The sequence below is a fragment of the Scardinius erythrophthalmus genome (genome assembly GCF_964197995.2).
Source record: "Scardinius erythrophthalmus genome assembly, chromosome: 23".
NCBI classification, from domain to species: domain Eukaryota; kingdom Metazoa; phylum Chordata; class Actinopteri; order Cypriniformes; family Leuciscidae; genus Scardinius; species Scardinius erythrophthalmus.
Window position 1 is genome coordinate 24,910,870 of NC_138243.1, and position 18,096 is coordinate 24,928,965.

The following is an 18,096-nucleotide window of genomic DNA, read 5'->3' on the forward strand; positions in this document are numbered from 1 at the left end:
TTGCTAAATCTGCTACAAGTTGGTGTTAACGTTCTTTTTTTTGTGTGAAAATGTCTCCTTTAATTTTCTTTTATGTGTGATCTGAAATCTCAGCTCAATCAAATCGCAACGTTTATTATCATTGAGAATTGAAAGATGAAATCAGAGTTATGGAGGAAGAGCTAATCTTTTCTTGATTGCATTTTTTTCATTTAACATTGGTCAGATTTAATTTAAATGCTGATCCTCTAGAGTAATATTATGCTGTGTTTGGTATGACGTTATACAGCACTGTGTTTGTAAGATTATTAATTCGATTGAACGGCTCCAAAATCATGGTGGATGGTGGAATTTACATAGCTTACAGATAATTGATGTTAAATAAGGATCTTTTGATTGGCTTTGCTAGCTGGAGATACACCATATTTCTTTAAAACCCTTAATAAACCTTAACTGAAAAGATTCCCTTCAACATTTTTTTTCTTTTTCATTAGATTGAGCATGAATTCCAGTTAATTATTTTATTTTATCCTTTGCTGTGGTCACAGATTTTTCTGTAAGTAATTAACAAAACTGCAGGAGACATTGGTTTGAATAAACTTGAACACCCACATCCACTGTACTTGGAGGTAGTTTTTACGTAAGACCTTACATTTACAAAACCTTTTGAAAGCAGAGTGAGTGAGAGCTGCAAAAAAGCACAGTCTGACGCTGAAGATGAGTAAGTTCCAGAGTTCAATATGTGCTTGCAGGAATAGCCCACGCATTGTATTTAATATGCTCAGAATATATTTTGAAAAATAAGAGTCCAAACAACAATGGACCCCATTTATAGACAAAAAATATCTATAATTACAGAAAGTCAAATACTGTATATAAAATAAGTGAAATATTCAGCCTTATGTTCACATTATTTGACATATTATAATAACAAAAGATTGAATTATGATTTCAATCTTCTTCTCTTAAGGTAATTTAATAACTCTCAAAGCTATGCAATCTTGATGTGGGCTATAAGGACCAAACAGGTTTCAGTTTGGTAGGCCTAATTTACACTCCAAAACAAGAAGAGTTTATTTTTATTCCCAGAAGACAAGATGGTGAATACATATGGCCAAAGGTGTTAATTACTTATATTGCATGACTCGCGGGCAGGTGTTGTCATTCTGCTTGAGCAGTTGATCAGTGATGTTTAATTGTGCAACAGTCTCTTTCAGTATCAAAAAGAAAGTCAGTTGGCAGGCACATATACTTTCTAGTGTAGTGAATGAATACATCAGGCATGTTAATGGTGTGGTAAGGGAAAACTGTCTGTCAGATTGAAGCAGCCATCTGCCAAATTAATCCCAAAAGTTAAAGCTTTGAAGCACATTACTTTGGGCTTGTGTTAGAAAACATTGGCATACTATAAATAAGTCAACAGCTCATAGCGCAGCAGAGTAAACAATATAATGAAAAGAAAGAGGATCTATACACACTCTGGGAAATTATGTTATTTGCAGGTGTATTTGTGTGTGTGTGTGTGTGTGTGTGTGTGTGTGTGTGTGTGTGTGTGTGTGTGTGTGTGTGTGGGGGGGGTGCTTCATTAAATTCATAAATGAAAGAACATTTGTTTACCGATTTGTCACAGTGAAATTTCAAATATGATGTATCTCTCAAACAAATAACGTTGAGCTTAGCCTATACCTTAATCTGATAGGCCTATACCTTATTTAATGGATGTACTAATACGCTATCTATAGTCACAATTTGCATAAAATTAAATATGGCACAAAATAATGTCTCTGAATGAATAATATGATTGATTGTTGCATTAAAGATTAAGTTCAAATATGATTGTCAACAATATACTCGTCATAGGGGGTAGTTTGGGATTTATGTCAAAATGAGCAATGGTTTTAACACATTTGTTGAGGTGGCAGCCAGCACTAGGTATTTTGTCAGACAAGTTTTCTGTCAGATAGATAGTTGACCAGTAGTAGGCTATCTCCTGCTGCTGCTGTCAAGATGTTTCTCATGATTTTACCTGTTATTAAGGTGGTTGTACACACATTTGACAGGCATTTCCTGCTGACAAGATGTGCTTTTGTTTCAGTTGTTGGTGGTTTTAAATTTTTGACAAGAATTTCCGGCAAAAACGTTCTTGTAAGTTTTTATAGTAATGAAGATTTTTGAATCGTAGGCTATTTTCTGCTGTCAAGATACAGTAAGCTACTTATGATTTTACCTCAGTAAGTAAAGTGAACATTCTTACTTGTATTTCAAGATTTGACAAGAAGTGATCACACTCATGTTTAATGTTAAAAGTAGTTAATCTTGAGAGAGAAATTTGTTTCTTAAGTCAAGCACGACCGTTTAAATTATCGGATAGATTTAGGAGGTTTGACTTTCACTGGCTGCTGGCTGTGGCCGGCAACGTCGTTTTAAACGATTAGTCTTACTGTGCCGCCAGGCTGCTGCTTTTATACTGAGAGGTCCGGGACGCCTTATGTCAGAAAGAGGGGTGATGCGCAGCGCTCAGTCTGCGTATATACAATATCCGATCGTTTTTTAAACCACACATTTTTATTTCTTTATCACAAGAATAGTTGCTTTTCTTTCGCTTTTAACAAACCTATTTCACTTTGTAAAAAAACATTTATTTTGTTTTTAGTGCGGTATTCCCCCCCCCCCCCCCTTCAATTGGAGTGAAATCGTCCGCATAAAAGGAAACGTGAAGATCATAACGGAACAGTGTTGGGAAAAAAAAAACGCCGGAACAGTTCCTCATTCTGGTCATTTAAAATGAAGACAACGACTGCATATTAAAAACGAGGGTTTCGGTTATTTGAAATGTGAAAAGGTAGGATTTCTGTTTAGTACATTAACTTTTTATTTTGTACACTTAACGATCGTGAACGGCTTCATTGTCATTTTAACATAATTTGAAATCTTAAAATGATAGAAGCGTATGGCATATTGTAAATAAAATACTGTTATCCACTTTGCCGAATGACTTTTAGGTGTGGTATGCACTATACTTTATGATACAGACAGGATTAGTTCTTATGACTTAGTTTTTTTCTTCATAGTATCATGTTTCATAATGCCACAATAAAGAGTTCTGTGACAGTACCATGGTACAATGATGATACAAGCTGGTAGTGCCATGGTACTTTGATAATACTATGGTGATTTGTTATATACTATGGTACTGAAATATGTGTACCGTGCAATTCTATGGAACTCCAAGGTATGCCCAAGAATAACCCTGGTATTAGCCTAATATGGTACCATATCCAAAAACCTGTGGTTGTAGTACTTTTATTTTTAAGTAGACACAGGCATTAAGTATAATACACTGCACACTAAAATATGTGATTTATATGCATTATTAAAGTATGTTTTTGGTCTCTTAAAAAAAAAAAAGATTAAGAGCCTCACATTCTTACAGGAAATTACAGGTATTGTACTGTACAGTTGAGGCAGGGTGATGCAGTGTGCAGGCTCTGGGGCCCCACACGTGGGGGCCATGATAGGATTTGTTTTGTATAAGAATGCGGAACTCATATATTTGGCATTGGTAAAGAAAAAAAAGAGAAGGAAAAAAGCACTGCCCATCTCCAGTGTAGCAGTAACAGGAGTGATCTAACAGTGTCTGGCAGGTTACTAAACCACCATAGGGGTCAGTCAGCAGATTGTGTGATGTGTTGAACAGGCAGATGGGCAGCCATGAGTGTGTGTCTTTTCTCAGTGGGCTGCAGCTTTCTGCGCTTCCTCCTGTAACATGTTTACGCCTGACTTCCTTACACACGCCTGAAGTGTAGCGCTAGGTGAAGCCTGTTTTATTAACATGGACATACATGGCTGGCTCTAAAATGTTTTAATGGGGTCATATCCTGAAGAATCATGCTTCCTAGATTTTTTGATGAGAGTCATTGTACTATGAAAACATAGTGGAAGTGTCAGAACTCAAAACTTCCTCCCCAGTTAGAAAAACGAAACAAAAAGTGGACTTCAATTAATACAAATATTACACATATTTAGGGTATATATAATATGTATGCATGATATGGCCCTTTTAATGATTTTACTAATAAACAATGTTACTGTGAATGACCCATTAGAGATAAAATCACTAAAGTTCATTTCACAGTGGTTTTACAGTGATACTCCAGAGCAGAGCAGGAAAGAGCATGTGTGTGTGTGTGTGTGTGTGAGAGAGCAAATGAGAGTTTTTTTCCCATTAGTTTGTATCTGATTTGTTTGCATGTTTTACTCTAACCTTTCTGTAAAGTCCTCTTGTTTCCTGTAAACTCTTGTGTAGGCCTAAATGTTTAAAAGTGCGTGTATAGTCTCTGTCCATCTAGCACAGTGGTTCTCAAACACTTCAGGCTAAGTCTCTGATCAAATCAGAACATTCAGGTAAAAGCACATTTCAAAGAAATCAATACTAAATTGTTTAACACCTATGCACTTCCAGCAATCCCAAAATAATAATGTGGGTTAAAAACGCCTAAAATCATGTCCTAACCAGATGTTACTCAACACTGCGACACATGGTAAAAGGTATCTTTTCCACATTAAAGTGATAGTTCGCCCAAAAATTAGCCTACATTTTGTCATTATTTACTTACCCTCATGTCGTTTCAAACTCGTAAGACTTTCGTTCATCTTCGGAAAACACAAATTAAGATATTTTTAATGAAATCTAAGAGATTTCTGGCCTTCCATTGACATTGAACTACCACTTTGATGCTTCAAAAAGTTCATAAAGAGATTGTAAGACTACTCCAAATGAATTGAGCATTTTAGTCCAAATTTTATGAAGAGACTTGACTGCTTTATATGACGATTGTATGATTATATGACAATTATATGACGAGATTAAAGTTAGGCTTTTATTCACATATAAATATTGATCAGCGAACTTCAACAGAAGCTCAACCGTGAGAACAAACTTTGTTGGTTCTTGCGAAAGCTCAAATGTGCTGCGTAACACGAGAATGAACCTCATTGGTTCTCGCTGAAGCTCGAACGGGATGTATAACACGAGAATGAACCTCATTGGTTCTCAAACGTCAAGTGAACATGCTTGAGCTTCCGTTTCTGTAAACCCGTAACTGATGTGTGAGTTGATGAATGTTTATATGGGAATAAAAGCCTAAATTAAATCTGTTCATCATATAAAGTGATCAAGTCTCTTCAGAAAATTCTGACTAAACCGCTCAATTCATATAGATTCGTTTTATGATCTCTTTATGACCTTTTTGAAGTGTCAAAGTGGTAGTTGCGTAGACTGTCAAAGGAGGGAGAGAAGTTTACTGATTTTGTGCTTCATTTAAAGTTGAAATGGTGTAATGCGAGTTTGAATATCATTTTGCATGCCCTTTTATAGCCATACTGAAAGTGATAATGAATAATTCACCTCCGCTGCTCAGATTTTGAAAATAAATTAGAAACAAGAACGTTCAAACTGTGAACTCAATGTGAACAAATAAGGGTATTTAATGACAAAGATTGTTTCAGTCACTTGGTAAATGTTTTTTAATAATGTTAAATTGGTTTACTATTTATTAATTAGCTAGATTATCCATTTCCTTGCAAGTGCAGTACACTTGCAGAGAGACTCCGCCCACATGCTCTTCTAATTGGCTGTGATAGTTGATTGATTTTGTCAGGTCTCGTAGTCTGCTCTGGACAGACAAACTGCTTGTCGCTGGAATCTTGTCGCATCACGTCTGGATAGGACACGTTGTTTAGATGCGCAAACCGGCGTAAAACTTGATAAACAAAAAAAGAAAGATAAATGTAAATTAATTGAAATAAAATAAACATACATTTTTACATTTTTAAGTATTGCAATTTTCCACAGTTTGAGAACTGCTGACCTAGTAGACCTTATGACCTTCCTCTGACCTCTAGGGAGCTCTCCTGGTTTTCTGGATAAAGGTTTTTTGAAGGAAACCTCCTATAAGACTGTCCTTAAATATGTCCGCACCGAGCCATCTCACAGAAAGTGCTGAACTCAGCTCAGCCCAGGTGTGGACTCACTGAGCTCTCTGATCTGCATCTTTATTTGGTTCTGGACTCATGTGAGACTGAACAGAAGCAGAACCATGTTCGAGACCCTCCAGCTGCCCGCGCTGCAGATCCAGGGCCCGGCAGACGGGGAGTGTAACGGATCCGTGGTGGATCCGGCCCTGTCCAGCTCGTCTCTGCGCCGCAAGCGCTTTAAAATGCGGCGTATGAAGAACGTCATGAGCGAGAAAGAGCAGGAACATCTTCAGAGTTCCGGCTCCAAGGAGTACCTGCAGCTTCCGTCCATTGAGATCACGCCGTCCAGCGACGAGGACGCGGTGTGGTCGAGCTGTTCCACACCCAGCGCCTCTCCCCAACGCAGACGCTTCCTCCTGCGCAAGTGGCTGAGAGGAGGAGAGAAAAAAGAGCACGGCAGTGAGAGCAGGTCTGTATGAGCACGAGCCCTCGCCCACAAACCCATCCATTCTCCATTCCTGCTGTCCATCATCAGTACTGTGCATCACTTCATTTGAGTCTTCATGTGGGCTTGCTCTGGCTCATTACATAGCAGACAACCCGTGTGTTTGTGTGTGAGTGTGTTTTCCGTCTTTTCTGGAGAGACTGAAGTCTCTGCTGGGACATTTATAGGCCGGAGGGAAGAACAAGCGGACGCTGTCTGGGGTTGTCTTAAATATTCACGACTCTTCCTGCCTTTTAATAGACAAAAATACAACATGCAGTATGTATCCGCTATGACCTTAAGTTTGACTTCAAGCAGCATTAACAAAAGCAGAAATTCTGCTTAAGGGGCACTACCAGTTGAAAGTTTAGACACACTTAAAGGAGAACTCCGGTCAATTTTAACATTGAGCTCTTTTTTTTGTAAATTTGGAGTGGTGTCAATACAGAGAACAACGACAAAAATCGGTGTTGCCTACACTGTGTTATCCTCTTTTTAAAATTTGCACCCTGTTGACTTCAATGGGGCAAGTTTTAAACCTGCTTTTAGCCTCTTAACATCCTTGATGTGTCATTACAAGTGCACAGCTAATGTGAGTGATTCCTTCAGAGTGATCACGGGTGAATCTGACTGCAGTAGATGTGAAAGATATTAATAAAAATGATGTTATTTCAGCCAGCGCACATACCTGTATTTTCTTCCTGTTTTCGGTCGAAGTCCAAAGTAGTCGATTGTTGAGTTCACGCGCGTGATCATAGGTAACTAAACCTATGCGTGTGAACTCGGCAATCGATTACTATGGACTTCGACCGAAAACAGGATGTAAATACAGGTATGTGCGCTGGCTGAAATAACATAATTTTTATTAATATCTTTCACATCTACTGCAGTCAGATTCACCCGTGATCACTCTGAAGGAATCACTCACATTAGCTGTGCACTTGTAATGACACATCAAGGATGTTAAGAGCCTAAAAGCTGGTTTAAAACTTGCCCCATTGATTTTTGTCGTTGTTCTCTGTATTGACAGCACTCCAAATTTACAAAAAAATGAGCTCAATGTTAAAATTGACTGGAGTTCTCCTTTAACTGGATTTATGTTACATCATTAAGACCGAAACACGGTTAACACACCGGTCAGTCTGGACAGTGCTGCTTTAAGTCGAACACGTACACATGAAAACAAGTCACATGAAAACACACAAAAAAAAAACACTTGTAGGAATTTATACGGTTAATGCATTTCTAGCATCATTTATACACATGTCTTCTTACAGAATAAAACAGTTCACCACCTCAAGCAAACGTATGTGTGTTTTCTATGCATTAGAAAAGTCTCTTATACTTACCAAGCCTACAAATTATTTGATCAAAAATAAATAGTAATATCATTACTCCAGTCTTCAGTGTCACACGATTCTTCAGAAATCAGTCTAATATGATGATTTGCCACTCAAGAATCATTTATGATTATTATTATCGATGTTAAAAACACTTATGCTTCTTTATTTTTGTGGAAACCGTGATACATTTGGGTTTGATAAACAGAAAGTTCAAAAGATCAGCATTTATTTGAAATAGATTTTTTCAATTTTTTTGTAACAATTGTAACAATGAAAGTCTTTTTTTTTGATAATTTAATGCATCTCGGCCTGCCGAATAAAAAGTATTTATTTTTTTTCCTCTTTTTTTTTTTTTTTTTGGTCACTGCATAATTCTCGTACTTGTGTTATTTCATAATATTCACGACTTTGCTATCATTTTAAAATGTGTTAAATACTACTAATAAAGATTGAGAAGGTGTGTGTAAACTTAACTGGTACCATACAGGGGATTTTATGGTTTAGTAAATAAATTCATACGTGTAAATGTTTGACATGACTGACATGAATCAGGTAACAGCTGTGTATTGTGAGCTGTCAGGTGTTTGCTGGTAGAAAACCCTTGTAAGCACAACAGCGTTCACTAATCTAGGGCTCCGTTATGTTGACCTGTTAGGCTGTTTATCACCTGCTTCCTTTTCATGCAGTACGCAATAACTCAGCGAACCACTTCTTAAATGCACAAGGGTTTTTTTTCTTAAGGCAAGACATTATAAACAACTGTGGGAGGACTGTGAAGGTATCACACTGCACCTGATAATCATGGCAAGTTTAACTGGTTAAATGGAAATATTGTTGTTTTAGTTTACAGCACTCTAGTCAATTGGAACACTCTCTGCTGCCCTCTAGTGGGGAAGATTAAACTATCCTGAAAATTTGTTTTCTTAAAAAATGCTTCATGGATGTTTGTTCCTTTTAGTTGTAAGCCCAATCAACGTTGGACTGTAAACCTATGTGTGTCTTGTTTGAGCATTTTTTTGTCACCATGTAATTAAAAGATCACTGTGTGTCCAAACTCACCTTCTGTCGTCTCTTTCTCAGTATGACGTCTGGTGTTTGTGTATTTTTTATGTTCTGACTGTAATGTGCTGATGTGTGTTACAGCAGTCAGCAGAGCAGCCTGCAGAGCAGTCATGAGGAAGAGACCACACGCTACCTGAGCCCCAACACCCGCGAGGACAGGTACTCCACGCTGAGACACTGTGGACTTTACATGTCATTTTGATTGTCAGTGTGTTTTACATGTATGTCTTCCATTTATGCGTTATGCTGCTCTCACCGTAGTTCACACATGTCCAACAGGGGTCAGTAGTTGGTCAGCTCACATCTCTCTGACGCATGATTCATATAATTCTACTGCACTAGTGATGGGAAAATATGTAGCTTAGCTAGCACACAGTATGTGATATGTCCTGTGCCACAAGGGGTTAAGATAGATAGATAGATAGATAGATAGATAGATAGATAGATAGATAGATAGATAGATAGATAGATAGATAGATAGATTCAACAAAAGTATATACCATTGATTAAAGGGATACTTCACCTCTGGAAAGATGAATGTGTATTTAAAATGGGTCATTTATGTAGAAGAAATGTGAAATTATTTTTGAATTTGGAGCTTTCTAGACTGAGAAAAGCCAGAAAATGTATTTTTGGCTTAAGTGGATGAAAGACAACAACTCCCAGAATGCACTTGCTTCGCTGCTCTACGAGGCCACTCCCAAGCCACGCCTACCGGTAAGAGCGCGCAGTTAAACAACAAGACTAGGCTACTAGTGAGTCTCCTTGACGAGTCTGCCCGGGATTTCGAGATCGCCCAAAATGTCCGGGATTCGGCTTTTGCGTTCTACAGTCGCCATTCAAATCGTTAAAAATCAATTTCCCTATGGAGAAAAAGACCTCTATAGTTGGTAATTTGGCTATTTTACTATTTTTAGTGTATTATAAATGTACTATGTATGATTGTCTGTTTCCGCCTAAAGACTAAATAAGTAAAAAAAAAAAAAAAAGGTACAGTAATTTTGACTTCACATATTATAATTGCTAAAGTATTTTAATTGTGACTTTAATTCTTACAATGCAGCTTTGTCTATTTTATTTCAATGAAAAATTATTTTTTATTTTAATTTATTTTTAATTTGCAATGCAACTTTGTCTCAATTTTTTCATAATTTCAATAAGAATTTTTTTTTCTCATACTTGCTATGGGACATTATATCTCACAATTATAACTATTGAATTACACAAATATCTGAAATGAAAACTAATGCTAATGCTAAATGCTAATCTGGTGTGTTTTGATATGACAAATAGTTTGCAAATTTGGATTCAGCCTCTGAAAAAGAAAAGAAAACAGTTGTCAAGTGACACTTTATAACGGCAGACACTGAGAAGCTTGACATGATATGAACTTCCTGTTCAAGTGTTGGATCTCAAGTGTGGTTGAGAAGTTTCTGTTTTTAGTGGTTCATGTTTTGCTTTTGAAGTTGTTCTTCTTTTTGTGTCACGGCTCGCGTTCTGCATCTGTTATCTGGTTATGAGTCTGACCACACGGTCTGTGCCAACTCAAAAACAACTCTAGCGCATTTCACTTTCCCATGGCAGGGCTGCATTTTCTCAGATCATTTTTATTTTGTCGTCATCTTCGAAATTAAACCAGGTGCTGTGCAGGTTGAATCAGCGAAGCAAGTTTTTGTAGGGAAAGCTCAGATTTTTAGCTGTGCTCAAATGTTCTTGTTGAGCCCAGCTGGGCAAAGAACACTCTGATCCTCGGCTGGAATATCTTATGAGGTTTTTTTTTCTTTCTTTTTCATCTCCAGGCTTCAGGCGCTTGGTTATTTGTGCCTTTATTGGACCTCTTTAAAACACGGTGTTCTTTTTCCTGGATTTATGAAATGTGACTTGTGAATATCACTGATCATTAATTATTTTTGTGTTTGTTTGTTGCTTTTAACGTTCATCAGCATTATTTACCATTGCCTGAAAAGAGATCTTTATAAACTCCTTTAAGATAACCGTTTGTGTGAGTATGTGCATGAGTGTGTGTGTGTGCGGGTGCGCATCTATACACCTGCTAAAGTCAGTCAGTATGCGAGCGGTCGGCCACAGCTCAGTTTTGTGCACTCAGCAACCTGATTTCAGCTGATTCCTGAGCTTATTTTTAAATCAGTTTTGTGTCGTGACGTAAAAGCAGCTAATGCTCATTAAAGGTGATGAATGTTCAGCCTGCTTGTGTCCCGTTAGGCTGAATGAATCACAGCTCAACTCTCATTTACACACATACATACAGTACAGGCTCCATTTCAGTTCATGAGTGTGAATTTTGAATTGAATTGGCCACATCTCACATGATGTCGAATTTGAATTTATTTACAGAAATATTTTATGACAAAACAAAGTAGGGTTTCGGAGAGACTTGCAATTTCAAGCTAGCTTTAAAAGCATACGATCCCACCCTTCCTTTTAGAGCGTCTCCAAAGCCATGCCATCTTCAAAACACATGCGTTCACAGCAGAGTTTGCAAAGCATCATGAGATGAGAGACACGTTAAACTACCTCATGTCTCAAAGCACATAACATTACAATAATAATCAACATAAACAACTTACAGAACTCTTACTTGTACTACCTGACTGCTGCAGATGACTTTCAGCATTGATACTGTCGACATAGAAAGGCATAAATCCGAGTCTGAGGACGTGAACAGCTCCTGGTAGACGTCACGGGTTGCCATCTTGTAATTACGGTTACGACATGGCGTGAGCGCAGCATAAGCGTGTTGGTTTGTTTCGGGAGGAACTGTAAAAGTGGCAGCTGTTAGTTTATGGGGCTCAGTGACTGTCTACAACGCGCTTATGGCGTGTGATGTCTGCGCGAGCAGGTGCGTGGAGGTAATATTGACAAGCAGGTCCAAAATGTTTTGGTCCTGAGACTTTCACAGAAGATATATGTAAATGTTTTAATATTTAGACCACTTCTATTATTGATTGCTTTCAGGACATGTAGAGAGTTTCAACAAGTATAACAAAAAGTGTTTAGAAAACAAATTCCCTACCCTACCTTTAATTTTGACTGATTATGCCTGATTTGTCCTGATATATACACATAAAACAAAAAACAAAACGAAAAAACATCCAAATTGACAAATTGACCAAATCTATTAAAGGGGTCATGACATGGTTTTTTATTTTATTTTATTGTGTTCCCTTAGGTGCAATTATAGTATTACTATAGTTTTTTGGACAAAAAACGTTTAAAATTGAGTGATTTATGACCTTGTCCCACCCTGTTTCTCATCCTCTGATTCAAACAGTCTGTTTTGGGGGTGTTTCCCCTTTAAGAGTTCAGTGTTAACACCCACTGTAATGATTGGATAACGTCAGTGCCTATGCATCAATTGTTAACGCCCCCTTGTGCGGATTTTGCGGAGCTGTGTTTATCGTTACCATAGTAACGGGTGATGCGTGCGAGGCAATGGTGATTGCAATGATGTTTGAGTCGGAATCAGAGGAAATGAACCATCAACACAACTAAGAATGCATCAGCCCGTCCACATAGAAAGTGTGAAACTATTTCGTCAGTTTAACAGCCTACATCTTTTAATAGCCTACGGGGCATGAACATGACGGTCATAAAACAATAAGTAGGCTAAAAAACATGGTGATTATTCATAATAAATTAAACTGCAATCAACGTTTTAAAAAAGTTTTAAGTTTTAAATAAAAAACTCAAACATCAAACTGCGATTGTTCTCAACTGTCACTCATCCTTGAAATGTGGAGAACACACGCTTAAATTAACACTGCCGTGACTGGGACGTCCGCGAAAAATAAACCGCATCCATCTTCCCCTGACGTCTGGATCTTTCAGCAGCGTATATTATTCATGTTGTTTGTCCACAGCCAGGAACAGCACATCTGCGTGTCGTGACATCGCAATCTTCTTGTAAACAGACCGACTCGCTGCACGTCGACTGAACACATGTGAAGCGCGTGGCAGATGCGATGATGAAATGAGGTAGTTATCTTGCGCTTGAAACGTAGTTGTCTACGCTGGAGGCGGTCTTATGCAAACGACTGCTACGTCACTTCGTATCGTCACGTCACTTCATACTATGGATCCAGAACGAGCTGTATTAGAGCTTCGTTTATAATGGGGAGGACGTCTTAAGCTATGAAACTTACAGGACGTTTTAATGGTACAAAGACCTCTTATATACCAAAAGATCAAGGCAAATTTGGTTTCTCATGTCATGACCCCTTTAATACAGAATTTAAGTTTGACAGATTTTAAGTTGTTCATGGTTTCAACCTATAAAAATAAATATTGAAAATATCATTCTATTTGCCAAATTGATTCAAATTCAGGTCCAGCCGTGCTCCTAAAACAACAACCAAATCCATTCACCCTATCAGATCTGTGGTTATTAGACATGCATTCTTGCCCACTAGCACCCAAGCTCTTGTCTGAGACTCTGATGGTCAAATAAGCATCTCTGCTGGTGGTCTGACTCACACACACCTCAGGTGAGGAAACAAGCTGTGCTGATCTACAACACACAGAGAAAATGCAGGATTTACTGTAGGTCACTGCAGGACAAGACACAGAGAGAGAGAGAGAGAGAGAGAGAGAGAGAGAGAGAGAGAGAGAGAGATAGAGGAGAAGAGAGGAGGGGGTGCAGGGAGTTCAGTAATGAGGAGTCTTCTTCCCGCTAGGGTGTGTGTGTGAACCGTGTGCAGGTCCACATGAGTGGTGCATCATGGTTCAGAGCAGGACTTTATCATGTACCTCACCCGTCAAACTGGGCTGTCATCCGCGGGTGTCCACGCTCAGGAAAAGACTGCACTTTCGCCGGGATCAGTGAGTACTTTTTGTCTGTTTTTGCCAGGTGTTGTGTACAGACTGTAAATTGGCACGCAGAAATTCATGGTCAGTTGATCCAGTCTGTATTGCTGGAGCAGATACTGTTTCCTGTGATGTATAGAATTACCCTTCAATTTTTTACAGTAGAGACGTAAAGAGGAGAGAAGGTTGATTCAAACTTATAATTATTCAACATATTAGTCATGTTTGTGGTTATAATTTGTTCTCCTGCAGTTTTGAACCGAAAGCCACTGGATATTTGTGCATTATTTACATTTATTATGCCTTTTAATTCACATTGTTTTATATGTTTAAAGTTCTCAGATAAATGTAAAAATCCATTATCACAAATCATTATAATACATACTTATTTTTAGTTATGCTTTTTAAATGCATTAAATAATGCATTAAAACATGTACTTAATGAATAGGTTAAAGTAAAATTCTGTCATTATATTCACAGCATTGTGTCATTCCAAACCTTTTTATTTTATGAGCAACACAAAAGGAGAAATTTAGCATAATGTACTGCATGCACTATTTCCATGCAGTTACAATGAATGATCACTAAAGCTTATATCTAAAGGATCAGTGTTGCCAAATATTTTCAATGGAAAGTACACAAAACCTGCTTAGAAAGTTGCTAAATGTCGCTAGATGACTTAATGTGGTGACTGTCGGCACTTTAAATCTGTTTTCTCTCCTAATCTGTGTTCACGTACTTTATTTTAATAGCCAAATGTCCAATAAAGCTGTTTTCATTTACAAATTTTCTGTCAGACATCGGAACAAGTAGGATATAGTGACTGACTAGGCTACATGTTAACCAGTAGTCCAAAAAGTTGCTGGATTTGTCGCAAGTCGCTTTTTTGAAAAGTTGCTAAAGGGGTCTGAAAAGTCACTAATAGTGACAAAGTTGCTAAGTTGTCAACACTAAAAGGATGCTAAATCACCATAAAAGTAGTCCATACGAGACCATTGCCTGATGAAATTTAAGTTACTTGCTGATAATCTTACCCTCCAGTGACTACCATTGTTACTAGATCATTGAACCAGTGAGTTGAAATCATTGCAATTTGTGATCAAATTAAGTTTTGTGAACTGGATCGACTGATTCATTGAAATCTTAGAATCTTATTCAAAAGAATGATTTGTATTGGACATTGTTACTTCTCTTGTGAATTCTTATTCTAAGGAAAACTTGGGCAGAGATCATGCTTTTCAGAGAATACCAACTGTTGTGTTCATGTTCATCATACAAACAAATATAATGCACTATATAATACAAAATGCTAAATAATGCACAATACATGTGGACTGCTTTAAGGATACTTTTATTGCAAGTCCTCTTCACTTTCTTTAATTGAAATGAGTGGCCAGGGTATTCAGCTTGTGTTCCACAAACGAAGTTTGGAACAGCATGAGGGTGAGTAAATGATGACGCAACATTTGTTTTTGGGTGAACTATCTCTTTAACAAAGTGATGCTTAACAGAACGAACATCTCTCTCTCTCTCTCACACACACACACACACACACACACGCACACACACACACGCGCACACACACACACACACTTGAGTGAGAGGATGAGACAGTGAAAGAGTCATGTCATGTTCTTCTGATCGACATGAGCTCAGGGTCATTGTGTCCCCGTCACAGTAACTAGACTAACTAGATCTGTTTCTCTTCAGGCACAAAGCTTTAATGAATGCAGACTTATTAACAAAGAAATCACTCTGCCAGCTCTCTCTCTCTCTCTCCCTCCCTCTCTCTCTCTCTCTCTCTCTCTATTCCTCTGTGTATTGAGGTGAGATCAGACCTTGTACATTGGGACAGGGTTTTTGTTTTGACATGATCAGCAACATTCTGAGTTGCCCTTTTGCTATAGTTTGTTAGGAGATGCTTACGTTGCAAAAGAAAAGTGCAGTGAGCCTATAACAGGAAGCATACATTATTCACTGCAACTTGCTACATTTAACGTTTCATATTTCCTAACAATATCCATGTAGTTTACAGAGACCGGGGCCACAAAAAGTATTTGGATGCCATACTTTCAAAATACCTGAATGTCAGTGCATTAGATAACTAGAAATCAAACCAACTGACATTTATTTTAATAAAAGCTCAAACTAGCACACTTTTAAAGCCAAAAGTTTTACGTAAAGAAGTTTGTTAGTTATTGGACAAAATGAACACAAAAAGTGTTTAGAGAAATTCTAGTTGTAAAATGTTTTCATGTGAACATGTCCATAGTTAACTGTTAACCCATGGTGACTGTTGGACATGTGTGTACTTGAGGTGTTCACAAAAAGGCTTAGAAACGTGAAATTAATTCTGAGAAAAGCTCATGCATCTTTTGTTTGCATTATTGGTTTATTGCTTTGGTTGCTATGATTCAGAATATCTGCGGAAGATTTACCAGTATCTGATTTCGCAGATAGTTTGTTTCTGAATATAAAAATGTCACCCATTGTAAAGTACTCGCTCTGGCCCTTGTTTTGGATGAAGAGATGAACCACGTAGAAAGACAGGACGGACCCTCCGGCCTATGTGGGTTCATGAGATTGATGAGGGACGGTTGGTCTTTGTGGTATTTGTCCCGCCTCTCATCCACTGTGATTGGGCGGCTGGGTAAATAGTGGCAGTGAAAATGAGCCGTTCAGGAATGTGGAATCACATTGGAACAGGCCCCGCCCACGACTGGCACAGAATCTGCTCTATTAGCTTAGCTCCTCCCCTGAGTGAGCTGTACGCAGTCCACCATGTTTATCTCTTCGCCAGAGCATTTAACAGCAGCATTCAGTTAAGAAATGTATTTTTTATTAAAGCAACTAAAGTTGTTCAATCAAGAACGGTGAGTGATATTCTTTATGTTTTATTTTTTTCATGTTAACAGCAAATACAGCAGTAGGTGCTGTATATTATGCTGCTTTCACTTTAATACACAGATCTTATTCTTAATGTACAATTACGATTAATATACGATTTCTTTCCCTGCTGTTTACATTCACAGACATAGCTGACTGTGTTTATGTGAACTTTGTATGTTTTTGACATAACCCTGTGTGTTTTGGACAGTTTAAGCGCAAGAAGTGTGAAAGAGAGCTTAGTTTAATACTCGTGTCTGACAGCCAGCTTTCTGTGTGCGTGCTTCGGATGTGTCCACTCAGAAAACATTCCAACGGTTTCACAGGCGAGGCTTAAACCTAGTCCCAGACTAAAATTCATGTTTGAACTGTTCTAACTGAAAACAACTTGCACTGGCAAATCTTAAAATATGCCAGTGCCATTGTTTTGTCTCAAGTTGCACACCAGTAATTTTTTTTAAGGCTTTACAAGACGTTTTATAAGAGCTGTCCTAATTGAACTAAGGCCTAATCCTGGCTTAATCTAAGACCTGTTTGTGAAACTGGGCCCATAACACTGTTACTTACTCCCATATTTTAATAAAAAGGCAACGTTTCGACCCTACTGGGTCTTCTTCAGACAAATGGTAAAACACATTTGATACAGAGATATATAGGCTTTACAATCAACTGACCCACCCTGTGATTACAATTATTCTGAACAAGCCTAATAACCCCACTCATTACTTAATTAAGAGAACACTTGCATGGAAAAAACAATCAACATACACAGGAAACAATTCCCAAGTTAACCCCAAATAATGTTTTTGAAGAGAAAGCCCCACATATGCATATAACTTACTAGAATGTAGTCAAAAACAGGCAATTACCTACAAAAAAGCAGTGCATACTCACATATACATGTCATGTATATATATATATATATATATATATATATATATATAAACCCACAATCATATACATAGGCTACATAAATACAAATGCCCACTCATTATAAGAATGGCTTTATGTCAAAATCTTCATTAAAGGGTTACTTCAGGATTTAGCATTAAGCTTTGTATTAGTAGAAAACCTGTAGTATTTTCGAATTACCATGCTTTCCCCCCTCATATCCCCCTGAGAGGAGAGATTTATGTATTTTTTGTCTGGAAAAAATCCTCCGATGACGCAAAATTCGTCATTTTGCGTCATCGGAGGATTTTCTGTCCAGAGGCTAAAGACTACAGCCAGTAGATGGCGTTGTTCCGCATGTTTTCAACCCGCCCATACAGGGTGGGATCTCACTCACAGAATGTACACAGTATCAGCCGTCTTTCTTTGGAAGCTAAGCTAGCATGCTCTTGTTCTGTGGAGAAAGCTGAATAATAGGAGAAAGCTGAGTAAGTAGGGGTTACCATCTTCCTTTTCCCGGACTTGTCCGGCGGGCGAGACTGTTAAAAATGTCCGGGATTCGGCTTTTGCGTTCTGCGGTCGCCATTCATTGTTTACATGCACACCTCTCGTTTCAATCTAACTGAATTAATTCCGATCGGTGAATCTGA

At 38.0% G+C, this 18,096-nt stretch overlaps 1 protein-coding gene across 4 annotated transcripts in view; it reads left to right on the top strand.

The window, feature by feature from the left end:
- The first annotated feature begins 5,883 nt into the window (after positions 1-5,883).
- gramd1ba (GRAM domain containing 1Ba) overlaps positions 5,884-18,096 on the top strand; it is a 56,355-nt gene continuing 44,142 nt past the window's right edge. For all 4 annotated transcript variants that reach the window (XM_081354967.1, XM_081354969.1, XM_081354968.1 and 1 more), the window contains exons 1-2: positions 5,884-6,424; positions 8,926-9,003. In XM_081354967.1, the coding sequence (XP_081211093.1) occupies positions 6,078-6,424; positions 8,926-9,003 (425 nt within the window). In that variant the 5' untranslated portion in view covers positions 5,884-6,077. The remainder of the gene's footprint in view (positions 6,425-8,925; positions 9,004-18,096) is intronic.